General features: G+C 42.2%; 2 protein-coding genes across 2 annotated transcripts in view; one reads left to right on the top strand and one right to left on the bottom strand.

Annotated features, from left to right (window-relative positions):
• The first annotated feature begins 217 nt into the window (after positions 1-217).
• Positions 218-13,869, top strand: SLC35A1 (solute carrier family 35 member A1). Its single transcript, XM_009281950.2, has 7 exons — positions 218-392; positions 5,973-6,132; positions 6,516-6,668; positions 7,476-7,542; positions 10,835-11,011; positions 11,414-11,548; positions 12,890-13,869. Exons 1-7 carry the CDS (start codon positions 256-258, stop codon positions 13,018-13,020), a joined length of 960 nt encoding a protein of 319 aa, XP_009280225.1. The 5' UTR covers positions 218-255; the 3' UTR covers positions 13,021-13,869.
• A 1,360-nt stretch (positions 13,870-15,229) lies between these two features.
• The window catches only part of RARS2 (arginyl-tRNA synthetase 2, mitochondrial), a 41,353-nt gene continuing 33,731 nt past the window's right edge, over positions 15,230-22,851 (bottom strand). The window contains exons 15-20 of the mRNA XM_009281948.2: positions 21,902-21,969; positions 21,693-21,802; positions 20,571-20,666; positions 17,734-17,808; positions 16,779-16,842; positions 15,230-15,412 (exon numbers count right to left, since the gene is read on the bottom strand). Coding sequence (XP_009280223.1) covers positions 15,326-15,412; positions 16,779-16,842; positions 17,734-17,808; positions 20,571-20,666; positions 21,693-21,802; positions 21,902-21,969 — 500 coding nt within the window. The 3' untranslated portion in view covers positions 15,230-15,325. The remainder of the gene's footprint in view (positions 15,413-16,778; positions 16,843-17,733; positions 17,809-20,570; positions 20,667-21,692; positions 21,803-21,901; positions 21,970-22,851) is intronic.

The following is a 22,851-nucleotide window of genomic DNA, read 5'->3' as shown; positions in this document are numbered from 1 at the left end:
TATTTTCAAACACTTGGAGTTCCTATACAAGCTTCTTTGAGAAGAGACTTCAAAATTTAACTTAAACTTTTTATAGGAAGTGTTTCACAACATTGTAATTATTGTATGCTGCCACAGTTGTATTTGATACAGTCCTCCAGCTGGAGAACATCCTGTTTCAGTTCTTAAATTAAAGTGAAGGGCGTGCTGAGTCGTCATCTTTGTTTTCTTTCAGAAAATGTCAGCTTACTGTTCAAGTTGTACTGCCTCACAGTGATGACCCTGGTTGCTGCAACATACACGGTCGCGTTGCGGTACACAAGGACAGTGGAGAGAGAACTCTACTTTTCAACAACGGCTGTGTGCATCACTGAAGTTATCAAGTTGTTCTTGAGTGTGGGCATCTTGGCTAAGTAAGTATGGGAATGCTAATCAGTATTTTGAAAAGAAATCCTTGCTTCTAACCTCAGATCCTCAGGTAGCGAGGTACAGATACATTTGAGAACGTGGCTGGGTAGTCATGCTGTGGAAGAGTCATTTTAGACTGGGTTAGAGCTTGCGAGTCCTCCTCAACTGAAACTGCTTTGTAAACAGCACAATATTCAGGTGTGTCCTTTCTGCATATTTTCTATTTTTGTATGCTTTGGAATAGGTTCAAAATGTCAGCATGGATTATCTGTGATGTTTTGAGTCTTTAAAATATTGGTGTAGATGAAAGCTGGACTGTGAGCCATCGTCTGCTGAGTTATATAAAAGTGTAATGTTCCTACTCATAAATTTTCCCAAACAGTGTTACAGACAGACACTTTGCTGTCTCTATTAACCTGGGGAATCAATGCGAAAGACTGTGGTCAGTAGAGTTTCTGTAATCCCAGACTGCTTCTAAGAACTAGAACTTCAGTCCAGACGTGAGCATCTGAAGTAGGGAGGCCATCAGTCTGCTGTCTTTCCTCTCAGCTTCCCTGTGCTACATCCTTCCTTGGAAGAATCTTTATATTCTGGACTATTCCAAAGCCCAGTTCTTGCTGTTGTGGTAGAATTTGTTCTTTTAGGGTCTCTGCCTACCTCTGTGGCTTTTGGTACATCAGAAAGCTGGCTGCTTTGTGCTAGAGGATCATGAAGTCACATGGTGTACTTCAGATTTTTATCAGATCTTTTCTACTTAACATCAAAACGGCATTTTACTTGCTTTAGAAATGAGGCAATATTTGAATTTGGTAAGACAGCTGTGGCAAACTGCCTTTTGTTTAACCTTTCATTAAATGTAATGCGTTAGAAAAGGCAAGTGTGACCAGTGGCAATTTTCTGTTTTTCTTTTTATGCACCCTGAGCTCCTCACTCCGCCGTCGCAAAATGTTGGCAGAAGTGTCTCTGCTGCCGAATGTTTGCGCTGTGGTTCTCACAGTGTTGTGGCCAGTGTGGATCCTGATCCAGCCTGCTTTCTGGAGACTGCAGCAGCCCACGTTTCTCAATAGTGAGGGACCTGTGGGTGGCATTTGGTAGCCTCACCTGTGTGTATAATTTCTCAAATCTGTTCTTGTGCACCTGGGACCCAGGCTGTTCACAGTATACCAGAAAGGCCTAGTTCAGCAGGGTAAGCAATCTGCCTTTTGTTAAAGGTCAGTAATATTGTGTTCATTAAATGTACGATGGTCTTTTTGCTTGAAATAATTAAAAAAGCAATTACTTTTAACTCAGAAGTCTATTAGGTTTTTAGAACAGTCCTGCACAGCCAAAAATCCATGTAGCCCATCATCCTCCCTTTGACAGTAGTCAGCAGAGGATGCTTAGAACAGAAGTATAGGCAATAGGGCAGGCACAGGCTGAACTTCTCCTTAGCTGGTGGCAGAAGCTTATGGATTTCCCAGCCTGGATGCTGTGTGCACAGTGGCTGTAGCGCCTAACGATCCTGTCCTCTGTGAGACTGTCCAGTTTCTTTCTGAAATTAGTCCCTACTGTATCTGTGAAATGACTTCTGCAATATAATTACACGGTATATGAAAAAGTACTTTTTAATAAACACTTTATCTAGCAGTTTCACTGGATTCTGTCTTCTTGTGTTGACAGCCATCATGAATAATCTTTCCCCCTTCATTTTGATTTTCATATCTCTACAGATCTGTATTGTGTTTTCATCACTCATTTATTTTCTAAGCTGGGAATCCTAGTCTAATTTTTCCATGATCATCCTAGTACCCATCTCCACAGCATTTCCAGTATTGTTACATCCTTTCTGGAACAGGATCCAGAGCTGCATGCAGCGTTCTGGATGTGAACATGCTGTGGCATTAGGCAGAGGGGCGAAGGTGTTTTCTGTCTTGGTGACGGTTCCTTTCCTAAGGATTCGTAATGTTCTGCTCATTTCTCTGAACACAGCTGAGCCTTGAGCTGGCGCTGTCGGAGAGCTACTCGCATCTTTTTTCCAAATGCCCATAACTGGTTTAGAGATGGTTGCTGTATTTTGGGGTTGTCATTTCCTATGATTCTTTCTCATTTATTGACAACTGAGCTTTATTTGCCAGTTAAAATGGGATGAATCTGATTCACTGAGCTGTTTGAAGGTTATAGTATCTATTTTGATCTGGTCAGCTAGTGGGTGTTTTTTTTCTCCCTAGTTGAGTGAGAGGCGGGCACCAGCAGACACTGTTCATCAGGCCGTGCTCACCTCTTCTTGGTAGGATGTCTCACTTGCTGGTGGGTCCAGATGCCTTCCTTTGCTGTCCAGGTAACTGAGCTGTTTCTCAGATGGCAAAAGATCTGGTGAATTCTGCTCAGTGTAGTGAGAGACCCTTCGGCAACTATTGAGGGTTTCCTTTTGGATATCGCATATAATTGAGTATAATCAGCAAAGTTTGCCAATTTCCTAGTAATCTCCCATTTTAGATCACTTACGAATATGCTGAACAGCATAAATTCCACCGTAGTTTCCTTCAGTGTCTCCTTTACAGCTTCCTCTAGTTTTAAAGTCCTAACCAATTTGTCTCACCCAAGGCAAGGTGCCTTTGTAGTTTAATAACCAGTTAGAAGATAGAATACAATCTGTTTTTTCTGTACAGCAGGATACATTTGGGTGGGTACCTTTTTCTTTTTGAAACAGCCAGCATTGATTACTGCAATATACAGGATACTGGAGTATGACTCTCACGTTGTTCCGGCTGCAGAATTTGTTTTCTTACACATTCTTACACTATGCCTTCGCTGTGTTTACTTTTAAAGTTTCTCCTGGAAGGCACATTGAATGGATGAATGCCAAAAGATTGTCTTTCAAAAGAGAAGTTTATGAGTTTAAGCTGTGTTAATTGTTTACTCAACTGTACTCTCAACTTCCCATATTTATGTAAAGTCTGATTCACCATCTGGTAATTACGTTGTCTACATTCTTAGATGGTACATAATTACTTAGCAATGGGTGAAGAAAAGTAGAGCAGATTTGCAAACTCTAGTTTTAACTTCAGCTTTTCTAATAAATGCATGTTTCTGTTGCAGAACTGATTGTTATTAGCATCTCTCACCTATTCAGACCTATGAAGAAAACAGAGTATGTTTTTTAAGTCGAATCTAGATCAACATCAGGAATGCTGAATCCAAGCTAGATAATTTTTTATTTTCTTACTTGATTTTGCAGTGTACATCTTTGGGCACCTTATTTTGCATTACCAGCTGTACGCAGAGGCTTGGTTTAAATTCTTTTTTGTGTAGATTTAAATCTATCTCCACGTGATCTTTGTACTGAATTCAACTTAGAGATTCTTGATAAGTGCATGCTTCAGAAAGCACACGCACTGCAAAGATGAACTATTAGATAGTTCATCTTCTTGTTCTCAAAAACGAAAGTGAAAATGGTGCTTACTGGACATCTGTTACTCTTCATTGCTGAAATTCCACACTAGAAGTCAAAGTAGACAGAAACTACTATTACTGCTGTGATTTGACTTTAAACATGTGGTCAGCGAATTCACTGAGCATGGTCTGGAACAGAAACAGGTATAGTTTAAATATTATTGTCTAGTTCGACAGCCCACCTTAGTATCGACAAATAGAAGAAGCCGTTACCGTATGGTATTTTTTGACTTCTTATCCTCACAGAGTAGAACTCTGTCATCTGTGCTAATTATATTTTATTTGCAGTTAGACATTTGAAATAGAAGCACTTTAGTCCAGCTGTATTTGGGTATTACCAGGAACTCTAGGTTTTCTTGTACATCTTGTCTCCCAGTGCTGGGCAATATAATAAATACATTGAGGAATAAGTAAACCAACACTTTTGCCTATAATGTCAATGACTCATAACATCTTATGCAGTTCTGTATCTAGTGCAATTAACTGTGGTGAGCTGTAGCATGAACTCTTCCCCTTCCTTGTATTACAAACTTGGCTTTAAGTGCTACTTGTCTATAGATTTTCATGTCAATGGTTGTCCCTTGTGACCAGACATGTCTTGCAAAAGACACCCATGTGACATGCTCGGTGTCACCAATTCTGTCCCAAGCAAAATAGCCCCTTAAGTTAGGAAAGTGTTTCGCGTGTGACCTCGCTTGTACAACAAGAGCGTGGGAAACCATGCTCACCACTGTTTGGTAACTGTACTGCCCCTGACTCTGTTTTTTTTGTGAGTGCTCGCTGTTATGGGAAAATGACAAAAAGAATCCCTTGCAGCTGCCTGTATAAAGACTGCTCTCACTAAAAAAAAAAAAAAAAAAAGGAGAAAAGGAGGTGCTTGGTGCCAGGCAGGGAGGAAGGCAAGGGAGGAGACAAGTTTGGATGGAAGTATCATGAGAGGATAGAGTCCATAAATCTTTGGAGAGGAAAAATTTAAGAACCTGGAGCACAGAGTCAGGGGTTGATCAGGAATGGAAAATATGCAGGAACAAGGTTGTTAATGGAGGAGCCTGGGGCATAGAGAAATTGCTAATTTTGGTAATTGCTAATAAGAGAGTTTGGGGCAGATAGATGACGTACATTTGTGAAAAAGAAAGAAGTTGGGATGTGGGGAATTGGGTTCCTGGAGCGCTGAGGAGGATGTGAGCCATTTGTTCATATGCATGCATAAGGGAAGCAAAAGGAGTGTTAAATTCAAGAGCAATACAGGTTGCAACTTGAGAGGCCTGTGGGAGGGGACAGGAGTGATTGTGGATGTTGGTATTTGTCAGTGGCCAAGCGAGAGAAGAATGGAAAGGGGGAGTGTGGGGCTTGGGGAGAGCTGGGAAGGGAACTGGAGGACTTGAGCAGCAGCGACAAGTAAGCAAGAAATGTCAGACTGATGTACAAATGGTAAGGGAGAAATAGCATTGCAGAGGTCAGCTTTAATAAGCTGAGGAGCAAGCCGCAAAAGGGGACAGCAGCAAGAAGCAACAGGTTCTTCCCCGTGGCCTGCTCTTTCGCACGCTGTAATTACATGAAGGAGACATGTGGAGATGCAAGGCGACGGGGAGCCGCCACACGCCCCGCCAGACCTCTTCACATGTGTGCTGGTGCCGGTCCAGTGTCTCCCACAGCACAAGCGAGAAGAGGAACCCAGGGCTGGCTGAGGAATGAGAGCTGTTTCCAGCTAAGTAGTGTGCAAGGATACAATCTTTTTTGGCTGCACTGTGAGGCCCAGTTTAAAGGGGATCTGGAAAATCACAGGCATTTGACATCACACACAAATATTAATACCCAAAAGAAAAGGTGGGGGGAACGACAGCCTTCTGTCCCGCTGCCTGTATACTCAGTGACTTTTCCACTGTTTACTTTGTTTGTGGATGTTGTTTACTTTATTGCACATTAATGCATCTAACCTCCTGATTCCAGAATGTCATCTTCACCTTCGGGGGTTTCTGCTTGTTGATAACCTCCCTGTTTTTTCCCCAGTTAATTTTTCTTTAATGAACAGAAGGTACAACTGATCGTCGAGAACAAATTTTCAGCCTTCCCAAAGGATTCATTGATTTGATTTCTGTTTTCAAATATCGGTTTAAGAGAGCCCTCAGTTAAATTAACATTTTATTTTGCAGAGAAACTGGAAGTCTGACGAGGTTAATAACATCTTTAAAAGAAAATGTATTCGGAAGTCCTACAGAATTGCTGAAATTAAGTGTTCCATCTTTGGCGTATGCTCTCCAAAACAATATGGCATTTGTGGCTCTGAGCAACTTGGATGCGGCAGTCTACCAGGTAATACATGTTTTTGTCAGTAACTGATCTGTAAATACATTTCTCTTTACTGTTTCATGAGGCACGCGTGCTAGGTATCTGTCTGCCTAGCACACAGTACCCTCTTTAGCCTCAGTGTTAAAAGCCAACTGATGCCTGGTTATATTCAGAGCATACACTCTGTTGCAGTGCTCTGCTTTTCTGAGCTAGCCCGCTCACTGCTAGAATCACTTCAAATTTCCTTTGTTGTAATTGGCGATGGTACAAAACCCCAAGGATCTGTAGGAAATCAATGAATATAAAATTGTATTTGTCATTCTGTAGTTGAATTCTCTATTTTATTTTCTTGTTTTGGAGGAGTTTATAAAACCACATCCTCTATGCTATATTCCCATCTTCTTTAGGTGACGTACCAGCTGAAGATCCCTTGTACAGCTTTATGTACAGTCCTAATGCTAAACCGTACCCTTAGTAAGTTGCAGTGGTTCTCTGTCTTCATGCTGTGTGGTGGTGTTACCCTTGTTCAGTGGAAGCCTGCTCAGGCTACGAAAGTGCAGGTAAGAGTTTACATTTTGCCACTTCACAACGAAGAATAAACTGCCTTATGCTTTGTACTTCACTTCACAGCAGCTGGGATTAAGGTAAGGTCTCTTATGTTCCACACAGCAGTACCCGTTTCCTAGTTCCAGCCACTTCATCTACAACATAAACACTAGTTCGGTCATTCACATTTATTGTATACCAGTTCAGGCAGGCTTGCGGTATTGCTCCAGTCTTACTTGTTGGAAAGGCAACTGATTGCTACAATTAGTATAAATTACCACGGTCATCATAATCAGTCTAATGCACCATCATAGGAGTATCTGAGTAATATATTGTTTCCAGCAGTTGGCCCTGGTATCATTATAATTGTTGGAGCAGAGAACTTGGAATCAAAGCACTTGGCAGAATTAGGAGTGAAACTCCAATGCCTTGTGGGTGTGGGTATGTCATTTAAACACACCCTTCAGAAGCACTGACCTAATCCTGTTCTAGGGAGAAACAAGTGTCTTCTGTTTCTTAGGCCTTGGCCGCTGGTCAGCAGCATTAGTGGGAAAGGCAGGTCATGCAGCTGGGGAGACTGGCCACAGCCAAGGAGACGGTGCCTCTGAGCACTGCAAGGGCTGGTACGAGTACACGCGGAAAGCGAAACAGCACACAGCTACACCGAGCTACTCTGAAGGACAGCTCTAGCTAAGCAAGTACATTTTATGCTGTAATGAAATGCTAATAATTTTGCTGTACTTAACAAAGTAGCTCTGGAATTGATTATTGTAAATTACTGAAGCGTTGCATCCTTTTTAAAATAACGGTTGATGTTGCAGGTGGAGCAGAATCCATGGCTAGGGTTTGGAGCGATTGCTGTTGCTGTATTGTGTTCAGGATTTGCAGGTATAGTATTATTTCTGTACGCAGGTCACATCAAAAGGACTGGAGAACTCATGATGTTTAAAACAGACCATTCTACATCAGTTAACTGTCTTTGTTGATTAGAAGATAAAAAAGGACTTTATCCCCTCTGCCCATAATTACCTTCTGCTTGCAGTAATTACGACAGATTCATGACATGATTACTCTAGTTGTCAAGCAAATGACTAGGAGCACATACTGCATGAAGGATTTTTGGTTTTGTTTGGTTTGGGTTTGTTTTGTTCTACAACCAGCGTTTCCCCTCAGAGTAGTTTTTCTCTGGCTTCTACAGAAGGAGACCAGAACTTGAGGACAAGTGAGCCGGTGCTGAGAAATAAGGAAATGCAAATTACTACTTAATTTGAAATTTGGTGCACAGGGGCATATTTCCCTGGCTGTAAACTGGATTCTTCTCCTTCCGTCTGTAAGAAAGCAAGGTATTATCACCTACCTCTAGTACCGTACAATCCTGCAAGAATAATCTTGTGCTGTGCATACACGCTCGTTACTCGTGGAAAGCATTCTGGTTGGCAGGGGAGGAAAGGAGGAGGGTGTCGTTCTTGTTTGGTGTCTTTTCAGTGAAATGGACACTTTGAAGCAGAAATACTTATTAAGTATAAGGTAATATAATAATTATATATGTATTAAAAAGTAAGAATTATATTTTTTATATATAATAATATAAGACTGTGTAGAGCTCAATCAACTTTTCCTGGAAGGTTATAAATTTACTCTTTTCAACAAATGCTTCCAAGCCACGAGACAAAATACAGCATTCACAGTGAAGCCTTCAGAGTCTCCGAAAGCTCTCTAGCTTTCTCTGATAACACGGGTAGACAGCTGTGCTTCTAAAGGTCTGCAAATTCAGACCATTGAAAGGGCTGATGCAGGCAGCTCTAGAGGATTTAGACAGGTGCGGCTTTCTTCTCCCGCAAAAGGATTGTTGCCTGGGTGTTTCCTCACTGACGGCTGTAGCTTTGAGGCAGCTGGGCGGACAGAGTATTTCATCCGTGGAGTTCCTTGTGCCCTTGGGGCTTTACATGCTAAAACCATAAATCCTATTCAAACTCTTTTCCTCTTCTTCCTTCCCCCACCCGCATGAAGAAGTTATTTTGGCATTAAACCTTCAGTGTCTGGACTGACCACGTGAAGTGTTTTATATTATTGCAGCAAAGTCAAAAAAGTCATGTGGTTTTTGTCCCTCAGAGATGGAAAAGAAGTTTTTCTTCAAACTGCTGATCCTGTGATAATTTCCAAGTATCCGGGGGCCCAACAATGCTTATAAAAGCATTGGACAAATATATAATGGCAGATCCTTTGTGACTTGAAACAGTACTGAAGAGTAATTTCTCCTAAACAGCACCCATTCTTTCCTTCCTCTTGCCTAGTGGAGTGATTTTTATGCATTTTTCAGAAATCTGAAAATATCATTTCATTGGTTTGCTTACTGTTTTCTTAGTTCATAAAATTTACAAGTACGGTTCACACTCAAGCCAAATTTCTTGTACATTGATTACATCCGGTTGTGCTCTGTGGGTCTTCTCAGCGAGCAGAAATCTCGAGAGAGATTACTGTGCGTTCTTTTAAGCACTGCAGTCGTTAACAATACTAGTTTTTTGTTGATATTGTTTAGACTTTAAAAATGCATATTCATATGAGATAATATATTTCCTTGTTTTTTTATTATTTGAACCCCTGAAATATACATTTGTTCTCTAATTTATTCACCATAAATATTCACTATACTGTATTAAATTATAAATTGCATTTTTCATGAATAAAAGAGTGAGCAAGACCATCCTTGAAGCTCACTCGGGGATTTCAGGAGGAGCGTGTGCCTAGGGCTCCTAATACACAAGCCAAATTTCTGGTACATTGATTACATCCGGTTGTGCTCTGTGGGTCTTCTCAGCGAGCAGAAATCTCGAGAGAGATTACTGTGCGTTCTTTTAAGCACTGCAGTCGTTAACAATACTAGTTTTTTGTTGATATTGTTTAGACTTTAAAAATGCATATTCATATGAGATAATATATTTCCTTGTTTTTTTATTATTTGAACCCCTGAAATATACATTTGTTCTCTAATTTATTCACCATAAATATTCACTATACTGTATTAAATTATAAATTGCATTTTTCATGAATAAAAGAGTGAGCAAGACCATCCTTGAAGCTCACTCGGGGATTTCAGGAGGAGCGTGTGCCTAGGGCTCCTAATCCACAGGTCTTTTCTCTGTGCCGTCTTTGTCAGTTCCGTATATATTCTCATATCGTATGAAGGATCTTGGGCGACATTAATCAGCAATAAACTTTTAGTCAGTAGGACTCGCAGCAGAAGGTCATGGAAGTGGCTGAGAAAAGCCGAGTCCTGCAAACTGCTGGCTGTGTTTTGAAATGCAGAGGAAATTCCAGAGATTAGCAGCGTCGTCCTGGTGTGGGAGCGATGGTTAAAAAGGCAGTGAGTGATGGCCTTGTAAGTCAGACTAAAAGGCCGACATTTGACACCTCCCAAGTAAAATAATGAAAAAGTATTTGGGGAATTTCAGTAATGCAGAGCATAAAAGTAATGCTCATCAGCGTGGCACTGTGAACAAGAGCTTTCAATTAAAATGAATTCCATTTCCTCAAAACCAGTCTGTAGTTTCAATTAGCAGAAGGCATCGGTTTTGATTTGGTCTTGTAATCCCCCGAAGCTGTGGTTTCAGAACCTCGCCACTCTGCCAAGTACTCTGCAAGCACAAGGCTTCTGAGGAATTTTCAGTCTCAGTACTGAGGGAATATAGTCCCACACACTCCTCTTTTTTTATTATTGTTATTATTTTGTACTGCTAAGTATCTTGATAGAGGAAAAATCGTTCTCCATCATACTGAAATACATAAATATTGTCCTGGGGATAAAATACCAGGTGCCAAGGTGAAATGCTTTTTTTTCTGGTGTAGAATTGTACAGGGCAAACTGTTGGAATCAGAAGCCTGGCAAATCAAACAGAAATGAGGAGTAGTTTCAATTGTCAATGAGGTTCATTGTTAAAACGACTGTAAAGCGAAATAGAATCTATTTTTGATGTTATATGCCCATTAAAATGATCCTGTCGTGGAAGATGCATGTTAGCAGGACATGGGTTTGGGCCTTCTGCATTGGGAACTTATGTGAAACGTAACAGTCTGTAGGACAAGATGATTCCAGTAGTCTTGTCTGGCTTTAAAACACTATGAACCATGAATCATTAAGGATGAAACTTCATTCATCTTACTGAAACTTTTTTTTTTTTAGGAGTTTATTTTGAGAAGGTCTTAAAGAGTTCAGATACTTCCTTGTGGGTGAGGAACATTCAGATGTACTTATCTGGGATTGTGATGACTTTATTTGGTGTGTACGTGTCAGACGGAGCCCAAGTTCTTGAGAAAGGGTTTTTCTATGGCTATACCTACTACGTCTGGTTTGTCATCTGTAAGTATCTTGTGGTTTTAGGGTCTCGTTACAGTGTTTTGCTTTTTTAACTATGATATAACTGATTGCACAAAGCTACAAATTCAGACCCACTGTTCTTTACTGTGTTTTGAGGTTGTTTTTTTTTTTAAAGTATCATTACCTTGGAAATCATTCACTTGTTCAATTTAAAATTGTGCTGAAACAGCAGTCTAAATGACTGAGTAGCGAGTAGATCATCTTTAAACGAGTCGTATCTGATCTACTGGATGCCGTGTAGACATCCCATTTTGCTGAATGTTGCATTAAATCACCAATTAGGATGATGTAGCCCAAACGAGTACACCAGTGGAGTAAAATGCATCATTTCAAGAGTAACCTACTGCACCTTATACTGACAGAAACACGTTATCTGCTTTCCAGTTCTCGCCAGCGTAGGTGGCCTTTACACTTCGGTGGTTGTTAAGTACACAGATAACATTATGAAAGGCTTTTCTGCGGCGGCAGCAATTGTTCTTTCTACTGTGGCATCAGTCATCCTCTTTGGCCTCCAGATAAGTAAGTGTCTTTTTGCCTTTGATTTGACAGTACATGCGCGTTTCCTTCCTGGCTAGCGGGCTGCTGGCAGGCTGTACGCAGTTCATTACAAAGCAATCATTGGTGCCTCCTTTGAATTTTTCTGGTTTTAACTTGGTCTTCTCCAGGACTCCTATGCACTAATGTATCGTCCCTATTGTGTCACATAAGGTGCCCGATGATCCTGTGCTTTCAGAGGCATCCTACAACCTCAAACGGAAAGGTTCTTTCCGATTTAAACAGCTTACAAGTTTATACAGTTTTATTCATGAATTGCTTTCTGATGCAGTTTAGTGTGCGATACAGCTGTTTACCTGAGACTGCTGTTAAGTTATCACTTCTTGTTGGTTTTAGTACAGCCAGTGCCAAATTAATTCCTCAGCTATTTCTGCAAGGGCTTTGCCACATCCCTGTTAAGTTATACCTGCTGCTGCGTTAACTTTTACCTTCCCTATTTGCTGTGGCCCACACCACGTGAGAGCAGGTCAAACAGCAGCTGGGGTCATGACTGATGTGGTGAATGCTTTTTGAGAGGAAACAGCAGATTGCTTTGGGCTGTCCCGCAACTACAAAGGATTTTCTCCCTGATCAAGTCTGTGTCTGATACTGTATCCAGTAGCTCCTGCTCAGTCATTCACTGTTTAGTTTGGGGTATTTTTTACTTTCCTACCATAATCTGAAGATGGTATGGTGTAACGGTGGAAAAACTAGCTTTCTCATGTGGTATGAGTGAGATGAAACTTAAGGAAAATTTGCGTAAGGAGAAAATCATCAGTGTCTGGCTGAAAAAGAGCACCTTAAACCAAGTGATGAAAAACACAACTAGTTTCAAAAACTCACTTGGGCAGAACACTTTCGTGACGGTTGACACAGACCAAGCCTGGACTGGTGATCTTTCTGTGAAAGCCTCACTAATAGTGTTTCTCAACCCTGTCTAGATGTGGAAAGGCAAACAAAGTGTGTTATCACAGGCTACTTTATCACATCCGCTGTGTCTTTATCATTAAGTTTATTATCACAGAAGCCTGTCGGATGGCGTCTGAAACTACAGGAGATGTTTCACACTTGCTTTTCTGACCGTCACCACGTTCTTGCTGATATGAGACTAACTGAAGTGGTGTGGGGATTAGTAAACAATCCAGAGTTCTCGGTGACAGAGGATGAGTCTAGATTCTGTGAGTTACTAACAGCTGCTTGTCCTGTTTAGTTTTGAGTAACTTTAATACCGTCATTCAGATATCATCATAACTTAGGTAGCTTAGTCTTCTGGAGGTTTCTTCTTATACGGAAGTGTTTTATTTAAACTATTTTGTCTCCTTTCAGCTGTTACCTTCTCCCTGGGTGCTCTCCTGGTGTGTATTTCTATTTACCTCTATGGATTACCTCGACAAGACACCACAAAAATCCAGCCATCAGAGACTAAGAGCTCAAAAGAGAGACTTGCTACTGTGTGATGTTGTCCACAAAAATGGACGGACAGACAGACAAGAGAAAAAATGGACCTTAAAAAAACCTGCATTTTTTAAAAATTAGCCTTAAGCTAGTCATGAAAGGGTTTAAGTGGGATAGACTAAAAGCAGAAGTTAGTTCTGTCTTACATGTGAAGTTTCCAGTGGCTGATGCTGAGGCTACATTACAGCCGAGGAGCTGGACGGGTATTCTATTGAAGGTATTCTTCATTCACATCGAACAATGAAGAGTCCCATTTACAAGGAAACCAGAATGAAGGAACTGAACACTCAGTTGTATATAACGGAGGGAAATTGGTTCTTTGTGTATTTGATAAACTGTCTCGCCCTTTGAGGGCTTCATAAAAATCTATTAAAAAGAGCAATTACTGCCAGCATTTTCTCTTAAACTAGTTGGCGATTGCAGTTTGATTAAAGACAGGAAAAGTTGCTCTTCTAGGTGATGCATATGAGATGACAACTCCACCAGGAATAACCATGCTTCAAGCATCACTTACCTAGAAGTGGTCAGAAGTAGCACTTGCTGTTTGCTTTAAAAAGTCAGATGAGAGACTGGTGTTTCTCTTAAGTTGTGGATTTTCTTTCACTTTTCAAATGTTTTCCATACCTGCTGTAGCTGGTAGAGGGATCTTCTATTCTAACTCTGTGTTTTGTCAAACCCCAGGTGTACAGGAAGGTTCCTATGTGTTCTTGTATCTCTGGCTTAAGTATGAAGGAGTCAACTCAAGGTGTCAGGCTAGAAGATTTTTATCTGTACATTTTCTCTCAACCTTTTTGTGCATATAGAGTGATGCTTGAAAAGAGTTCCTGTAATGCATGTTAGGCTTTGATTTAATTTGTGAGTGCCAACTGTGTAATTTCAACCTCCTCCCTCATTTTCTGAGGCCTCACTCAGTTCAACCCTTCCAGAAACTGCAACTCTGCATTGAGGGAAAACTGACTTTGGTGCATTTGGGCAACTCGGTTGCATTTTTGACTCCACTTTGAATGTAAACAAGTACATATCCTGGTTAGATTCCTTCAGACACGAGTTAACCAGCTGGGTTTTACTTGAAAGTGGGGCACGTTAAACACGGCAGTAACAAACATGCTTCAATTCTGTTCCAGTGGGAGAGGATGCTCCTCTCTGCCTTTTGCCAAGTGTTCTGCGCATCCGGAACAGTGTGCCACCAAAGTGCCGCTCTGGCGAGTCGAGGCTGTGGTGGTAGTGGATATTGTCAGACACTTCAGAGGCTGGAACAGCCACCTGCACTACCTTACACAATGACGCTCCACCTTTCTTCAGCAGTGTGACAGCTCAGGGGTGCCAAGCAACACCTGCCACGTCTGACTGCGTGTACAGTGCTGAGGGAGCACCATGGTTCCTGTTCCACCAGCTGGGCGGCAAACCCTCTTCTCCCGGTCATCATGTCGGTGTGACAGAGGGATGGGTGAGGAACACGATGTGGTCTTGGCTAATGTTACCAAAGGGGAGTGCAGTACAACACACAGGAAAAAAATTCTCTGGCATGGTCTGACTAACTCTGTTACAGTATACAGAGTAGCTGTAGCTGTTGTACCATTAGGCCTAAGTATACAATGGCAACCGCAGAAGGGGAGGACTTTGATTGCTGGGACAGCACAGTAAATACCACTTCTTCTACCAAAAGGATGTTATATTTACATGGCAAATACAGAGCAGTTCGCTTTTATGGGAAATACCAGGTAGACTAGTGTCTTAAGTACGCTACTCTTACCAAGAGTAAGGTAAGTATCTTACTTACCTTAAGTAAGATAAAGTAAGTATCTTACTCCAGCCTACCGCTCCTCCGAGATCGCCTTCGGGGCGGCGCTGCCCTCGGACAGCGCGGGCGCTTCGCGCCCCTTTGACGAGCGCGTTCCGAACGGCCTCCCTTTTTTTCTTATTTAAGGGCCCAAATCGGTAAAGGCCGAGAGTAACCAGGGACAGCGGACAGCACAGTAAATACCACTTCTTCTACCAAAAGGATGTTATATTTACATACAGACCAGTTCGCTTTTATGGGTTATGGGAAATACCAGGTAGACTAGTGTCTTAAGTATGCTACTCTTACCAAGTGCCTGGGATAAAGTGATTGTGGCAACCCTGGCCTCCCCCAAATGGCTGTGCCATGTGTGCTCTTCTGCAGTCGGTATGATGGAGCATACAAACCTCCAAGAGCACACAGAGTTTCCAGACTGCATTAGCAATGACACATAGGAGAGTATTTCTATTATCTTGGAAAAAAATCCTTTTACTAAGAGATGTGACTTTACATTGCATACAGCCTCATTACATTTGAGTTACAGGTGTAATGCCAAGAAGTTTCATTCCGTTAGCTAGAACCGAGCGTGCAGCTTGAAAGAGACGGAGCCTTGCCTGGAAAACAAGAATAGCCATCAGCTTACGGTATTGCTACAGAATAGGGCGTAGTTCTCAGGACAGCAGTTAGAAGCAGCCTGCCAGAGGTGAGAACACTGTGTGCATCCTCTGTCCCCATGCAGGGCGCTGGGATTCGGACATACACATCATCTGAGTATGGAGTAACACACCAGTGCTGGCAGAATTCACACCAGCTGTTGACAGCCCATTGCAGTGTCAACAGAGGGACACTTTTGTCAACGAAGGGAAGCTAAGGGGGTGTCCAGCCCAGCCTAGTGCCCTCAGGGCAGAGCGACCAGAGGAGCTGCCTGCAAAAGAGCTAGCAATGACTAAAAAGTGAAACTCTCTCATGCGCCACAGGCTGTTGCAGCCTGAGGATACTGCTGGACTCCCTCCTCTCACTGTGCCTGGGTTAGAGGCTGCCAAGCAACTATGGGCTGCTTTGAAAATTTCCCTCTTCCTTGTTAATGTCTTAGCTCTTACACAGCTGGCTGTTTGGGAAGGGCTCTATCAACCTTGCTCCAAAAAAATAGTTCTTGAAAGCTGTCACACTGTAAGATACTTAGAATTTTTTTTTTTTTTTTACACTATAAGGAACTGAAGTTTTCCATCCTCAAAGGCAGGAATACCTACAGCATCTAAGCTCAAAGACAGAGTGCAGCTCCATCAATTCCACTGAATTTTTTTCCCTCAAAACACAGCTCAACACTTAAATGTGATCTCCTACCAAAATCAGATAGGTAATTGCTTTTGAAATAGATGAAAGAGAAAATAAGAAAGGCAGTGTAATTAGTATATCATTTACTGAGCAGTTAAGGGGTCAAACATTGCCTGGGAGATCAGTAGAAAATAATTTGCATCTATTTGGAACTGTACGTTAACAGTTGTCAGCCTCCGTGCTTTAGCTAGAAAGGCAATACAGACAACTTGGGATATGTAGGTGGCAAGAGGGAGCAGACAGATTCAGTTACCTCCTAATTCTGTCTTCCCACATTACCAATAAAGGAAACCATCAGAAATTAACCAGCAAGTTAAATGCTCAAATGTTTACTTCTGAAAACTTCAGAAGGGAAGGTGATGAGAAGGCAAGGGGCTTGACTGGGTTTGGAGCAGTTGTCCTTATGGAGCATTCTTTTTTGGGAAGATCAGGCAGAGCAGCCCTTTCCAGAAGGCACAGCTGTGAACAGCAACGCCTGCCTTCTCAAAGCGGTGCCGTCCACAGGACAGCCTGCCTGGTGGCTCATCAGCCTGCAGGTGCATATTCACCCAAGTGGTTGCACAGCTGGGTTGGCAAAGCCCTAACGGATCATTCCTCTGGGATGCCCTACACAGAGTCCAGCCACGTAACAACGCTGCACCATACCTGGGCTAGTTCAGGGGTGCTGCCTTTCACAGGAAGAGTTTTATGTGCCACGGCTGCAAGATGGCTGAAATGGAAAACACAGTGAGAAGTCTCTTGGCAAGAGCAGTGCTGTGGGCTACAGAAAGCAGCAGAACTGGAAGAGCCACAACTGCAGCATGCCAACAGCCTCTTTCACCTGGCTGAGGGAGGGCATGGTTTTCTGTAGCCTGCATGTTGTCAGGGCATGCCATCAACTTAATGCTTATAAAATAACCCCAAAACAATCTCTCCGCTCCCCCCCCAAAAAAAAAAAACCCAACCCAAAACTGGTCTGGAAAGATCCTTGAGAGCCTGCCCTGTCATTCCCAAGGTGCACGATTCCTTATACCATTTTCCTTAACTTGTTAAAGCCTTCCCCAGACACAGGCTCTACAGCTTCCTCCGGCAAGTGTACTCCAGTGTTTCACTGTGCTGTTAAATCAGACAGGTCCCTACACGGACCCTCCCTATGGAGGTCACCTATGCAGTATGACTTACAGTAATAATATGCTTTGTCCATCTCAACACATAGCCTGAGATCAGTGGTTAAAAGGGGTTTGGACAAAATTTCCTACCTGAAATTTTGAGATTTGAGAGCATATTATCAGCTCAAATCTGCTCTTTAAGATACAGTTAGTCCAGCATGATTTGGGGTTCAGACACTGGGTTACAGCCAAGTGATTCTTCTTTCTTGAAAGCAATTAGTTTCTGAGAAGGCTCCTGGCTCCTTTGTTCCTGGTTCCAACTTCGATCTCTACTATTTATTATATTTGCTATCCTACTTTATACCTTTCCTGCTCCAGAGAAACTGTCCCACAAATTTACATCTTCCCACTATTTTTACTCTTCAAAGCAGTGCAGATGCGAGGGCTGCAGAGCCAGCTCAGGAAGACCTGTCCTTACCGGAGACGGATGCCAGTATCAGCAATCACCTTACCTAAGTGTGAGGAGGTAGCTGACAATGTGCTTGGGTTGCAGATCCTGAGAAGATCTATACAGGACCTCATCATACCTGTGAAGAGAGAAAAGGATTGTTTGGTGTTAAAGTGGTAGGAAGGCGTATTCGGATATAAGGCTCATCAGACTTGTTTAAGTCAGAACAAACACACAACCACAACTGCAGAATTAACAAAAATAAACTGCTGAACCAGACCTAAGCCATGTAATTAGCACACAATTGGTTATTTCTTCCTCGTTCACTTATTAGTGAAGGAGATTGCTTCTGCTCCTCATCGTGCAAACACTGCGGATGGCAGAGCTCAGAGAGGCAGGCTATAGCAAAGAGAACACAGGAGCTGTATTTACTCCTGGATCATTATGTCTAGTTTTACATTTCAACGCTAATTGTAAGTTCCTAGGAGCAAAAAACATGTATTAAATAACCAAGGCAGTCAAAATAGTCCCTTAAAGGATGTTGCCTTTAGTAAATGCAGCTTAGAATTTTAAGTAGCTAAAGGGAATCTTGTAACATTAGAAAAGACAAAAACAAAGTGGGTTTACATAATCCTGGAATAAAATCAACTTATGTAAGACAGTATTAAACTGGATAATACAGGCAGAGTCATGGAGATCCATGTTTTTTCTTCATGTGTTCTGCTGTCCACTTGTGCACATCCTCTTTTTCACGGCCTGCAAGAAGTTACCAACACCTCTGGGGCTGAAAAGATTTCAAATTCAAAGTGGGGAGTGGACTTCCTGGTCTTTGCTCAGCTCCCAGGCCCATCCCCATCAGCACGCCCAAGCTGAACTTCCCTGGGATCTTCCTCCTTTAAAGGCAAGCTGCAGGAGAACTGGGAAGTGAGCTCTGATAATGAGGGCTCGGTGGTCACCTGAGAGCTATAGCACCAGGGAGAGAGTGCTCCCCATTCCCTTGGCAGGTAAGCTACAAAGACACCTCTTACACAGGCATTCAGCAGCTCATCTCAGCCAGCATGCCTCAGGTGGCCACTGTTCAGACAGGGAAGGTTGCTGCCTTTATACCACTGTGCAACAGGTGTGAGAGAGACGAAATCGGGGGAACCTCTGCATTGTCTCATGGACAGCTTAGATACCAGCAGCTGTTGGCCCCTCAGAGACAGTGACACAGGTACAGAAAAATTACTATTAACTTAACAAGCACCATCAAACAGCCATTAATAAAGCTACACGAGGCAACAAAGTTGGTATCAAATGAAGGGGCCTGCTCTTGATACCCACTTTGTGGCTTCATGAAGCTGCCATTTCAGTGTTGGCCTACGACAACTTGCTAGATTATTTTATCAGTTAAATAAGTCCACTTCTGCAGGGATATACATGCTACCTTCAATCTACTATTCATTAGTCTGCAGAGTTAATGGTATTCAGAACTGGTCAGCTAATTTTAAGGGCAAATGTTTGGTAGCTTTTCAAACAGTAGAAGCTGAGCCACGGCAAGTGGGCTTCTGACAACTCAGGAGTGTTTATCATGGAAACTTTTCAAGAAGAATCTACTCATGGCAACTCACAAGGAGCACTGAGCAGTAATTGTTACTCCTGAAATCATGGGATATTTAAATGTGAGTTTGTTAGCCACTGAGTGCCTGGTCTAATGGATAACCTAAATACTGCTTTGTGCTGGAAGTAAAGGCCCCAGGAGATGTTTCATACAGATTCCATATGGTGCCTGGCCAGACTCAAAGGCCTTTGCAATACGCAGACCTGAAGCTCTATAAAAACAAGAGCCCTGCAGTGGAGCAACAACCTCTGTTTGAAAATGGACACGTCTGGGATGCAGTGATCCCTGCAAATCAACCTGAAATACATTAACCCTGTCAGTTTTCACACAAAAGACAGGCAGCTATACACTAATCTGATAAAAACCAAGAAACGACCCCTGAGTTTTCTGTAAAATACAATTGCACTGGATAAATAAGACACTCCTGGTCTTATTTAGAGTGCTGGCTGGTCTTGCTGTTGCTCAAGAGAGCATGCAGCATACGATAAGCTGCAGGTAGACCTCTTGAGGAAATTACAGTTAACGGTAGGACTCTGCAACCTACAGTTGCAGGCTGAAAGGAGCCACCTGGGACTCTGGCATGACTTTTGGAAGTCCGAATTTTAAACAGATGCCCTCAAGAAGGCCTTAGTGTGGCCAAAGGAGTTAACTCCCTGGCACTGTGCAGTGTGTAATGCGGTATATAGGACCTCTCACTAGGAATTCTGAAAGTGTCAATTACTTCCAACTCCATCACAGGTTGCGCAACGTGGACAACTCCCTTGTCTCTGTATTTTAATTACACACCTATGAAATAATGAAAACAGAAACTGCTCAACTTTAAGACTGAATTAATGACAAACACTACTGCCATTGACAGGTATTAGTCGTGCACGTTCAGTAGCTCTGAAGCACGTTGAGCCACTGAACGTGCATGCACATACCCCATTTCACCTCACCCAGGAGCACTTCCTCTCCCCTTTCCCACATGACAAAAACAGAACAAGAGGGACCAAGCAAATCTGCAGCTAATATTTATATAGAGCTTAGCATATTTTTGTGAAGACAAGAAATAATTAAGAGGCTCATGTACAGAGAGTATGTTCCAAATATTGCTTTTTCCCCTCATATGGCTTCTAAAGTCCATGAAGATTTCAAGTGAGGGCTACTGTTGCCATGAGTATGACCCAGAAGACAAGCCATTGCCTGAAATAGCCATTCTTCTCTTATGATCGTGCAGTCTGTGACTGCTCAACAGGCTGGCAGCAAATCCAGAAGTTTATTTTAAGGGGACTGGTATGTGGAAAGAAAATTAGACAAACCTGAGAAGATGCTGAAGAAGAGAGATGGCACTTGGCTCTTGCAAGCACGCCACATTAACGTCAGTTAGCTGCTCATTCCCATGCATCTGTTCTAAACTAAAATGTAAGAATGAAAAACAAATGTTGGATGAAAAACTCTTGTTAGCAAAGCTGAACAAGAAAAACAGTAATTTGTGTTTTTAAGAAAAGAGGGTAGGCATCATCTGCTCAAGCTGAATGGAACACTGAGACAGACTAGTTGACTTCAACCCGAGATAAAAAAAAACATTAAAATTTGTGCTAGCCATTCAGTATCAACAAGATTAGAGATACGCACGGACAACAGGTCCAGAAGCTGATGCTAAAAGCACTACGGATGTAGTCAATACCCTAGTAATGGTACGCTAGTACCATCAATACCTAGATGATAAGGGAGTACAACAGGAACAGACTACAGAAAGGGATCAGGCTTGCCTGCTCTCCCTGAATACCATCACCTATTACCATTGCCTCAGACAGAATACCAGGTTGGTACGGACCTTGGGCCTGATCCAAGAAGGTATCTTACATGCTTTTATGAAAATACATATTGATGTCTGCATCAAAAATGCTCTGACAGATCGCTGTAATTGATAAAACTGTTCAAACTGGACTCTTCGGAAATTCTTTTTAAAAAAAAAATTAAACATGTCAGGTGTTTGACCTGAGTCAACAGGAAGGGGTCTGCTTTTAACCTTGGTTACCAACAGTGAGAAATAACAGAATGTTAAAAAAACCCCACTAGCTACAGCGGTAGCCAAAAACATCTAAGTTCTGTGATTTAGTATATTTTACAAGCACGGGCATTTTGGGTTTTACATCAGTTTCCTTAATCCTAGGGCCACTGTTCTTCATCGCTGACACCAGCCACACAGAGTTCATGGACAGTTAGCTCAGCCCTGTGGAAATGACGTGGAAATTTCATTTTAATTGGCTTGCTCTTCTGGGAAGTCTCAGTGATTCCGATCGTAAACTCACCTCTGTTGAAAAAGTGAATGTGTCGTATTTAGGGAAGGAGTTAACACTACTACTTAACAAAGCAGTAAGTTAATAAGGTTAAAATACAAGTCAAACTGTACTTCTGCATACCAACGCTCCTCTTACCTATGGAGTCTGGCATGGGTGTACTGCAAGAACACGCCTGTATCTCCACGACTTTGAAGAGCTCGATCCCAGCTAAACTGATAATCAGATGACAGGAGGCCCCGGAAGTCCTGGAACAATCAATTAATGTTGCCTAGATATGGCTCTCCATCTCAATTTTTAACTTTTCACAGAAGATGCAAACACCTCGGGAGGCAGCTCAGACTCACCTGAACTATTAGTGCCGCAAGACCAACTTTCTCTGCTGTCTCCATAGGGTCTTCTATCTCTTTGGTTGCTGAGGAGAAACAGAGAAAAAGAAATTTTAAGTCTGTAGTAGCATAACAACTCCCTTGCTCAGACTTGGAGATGCCAATAAAACAGCATCTTCTAAAACTGTGTACTAACAATATGGCAATTGTCAGGATGCATACAGCAAGAAGTCCAGGATATAAATCTTTCTTAAAAGTTGAGATACAGCTGTTTCAGATGGGCTTTTCCCTACTTCCCCTAGTATGTGTAACGCAGATTTTAAGGTAAGAAGGGTTCATTACAACAGGCTAGATAAACTACACTGAATTCCTCTTCACAGTCCACCCAGCCAATCTCCAAGATCAGGAAGAAAATGACAGGGCAATTCAGATTTTGTTTAAAAACTGATAAAAATCTCCAAGTGATATGGAGGCATAAATAGTCAAAGAAAAACTGTTCCAACGGCTAATGGAGCATTCAGATGTACATTTAGGAGTATTCACACCATCCACTGTAGATATCTAAACTGACTATACTCAGAGAATCTGAACTGAGAGAATCATAGAATGGTTTGGGTTGGAAGGGACCTTTAAAGATCATCCAGTCCAACCCCCCTGCCATGGGCAGGGACATCTTCAACTAGATCAGGTTGCTCAGAGCCTTGTCCAACCTGACCTTGAACACTTCCATGGATAGGGCATCCACCACCTCTCTGGGCAGCCTGTTCCAGTGTCTTACCACCCTCACCGTAAAAAATTTCTTCCTTCTAATCTAAACCTACTCTCTTTCAGTTTAAAAATGTTGTCCCTTGTCCTGTCACTGCAGGCCCTGGTAAGTCTTTTTCCATCTTTCTTATAATCATAGAATCATAGAATCATTGAGGTTGGAAAAGACCTCTAAGATCATCGAGTCCAACCATCGACCCAAC

This window comes from Aptenodytes forsteri, unplaced genomic scaffold, assembly GCF_000699145.1.
Source record: "Aptenodytes forsteri isolate BGI_AS27 unplaced genomic scaffold, ASM69914v1 Scaffold20, whole genome shotgun sequence".
NCBI lineage: Eukaryota > Metazoa > Chordata > Aves > Sphenisciformes > Spheniscidae > Aptenodytes > Aptenodytes forsteri.
The sequence above is the reverse complement of the archived record's forward strand: the minus strand, read 5'-3'. Positions and strand labels throughout refer to the sequence as shown.

What these genes read in the sequence shown, in the direction of transcription:
- SLC35A1 (XM_009281950.2), top strand. Translation starts at nt 256, where the DNA reads ATGACCCTGGTTGCTGCAACATACACGGTCGCGTTGCGGTACACAAGG. An exon ending in AGTGTGGGCATCTTGGCTAA is followed by an intron (nt 393 to 5,972) that starts GTAAGTATGGGA and finishes TTTATTTTGCAG; the next exon opens with AGAAACTGGAAGTCTGACGA. An exon ending in TGGATGCGGCAGTCTACCAG is followed by an intron (nt 6,133 to 6,515) that starts GTAATACATGTT and finishes CATCTTCTTTAG; the next exon opens with GTGACGTACCAGCTGAAGAT.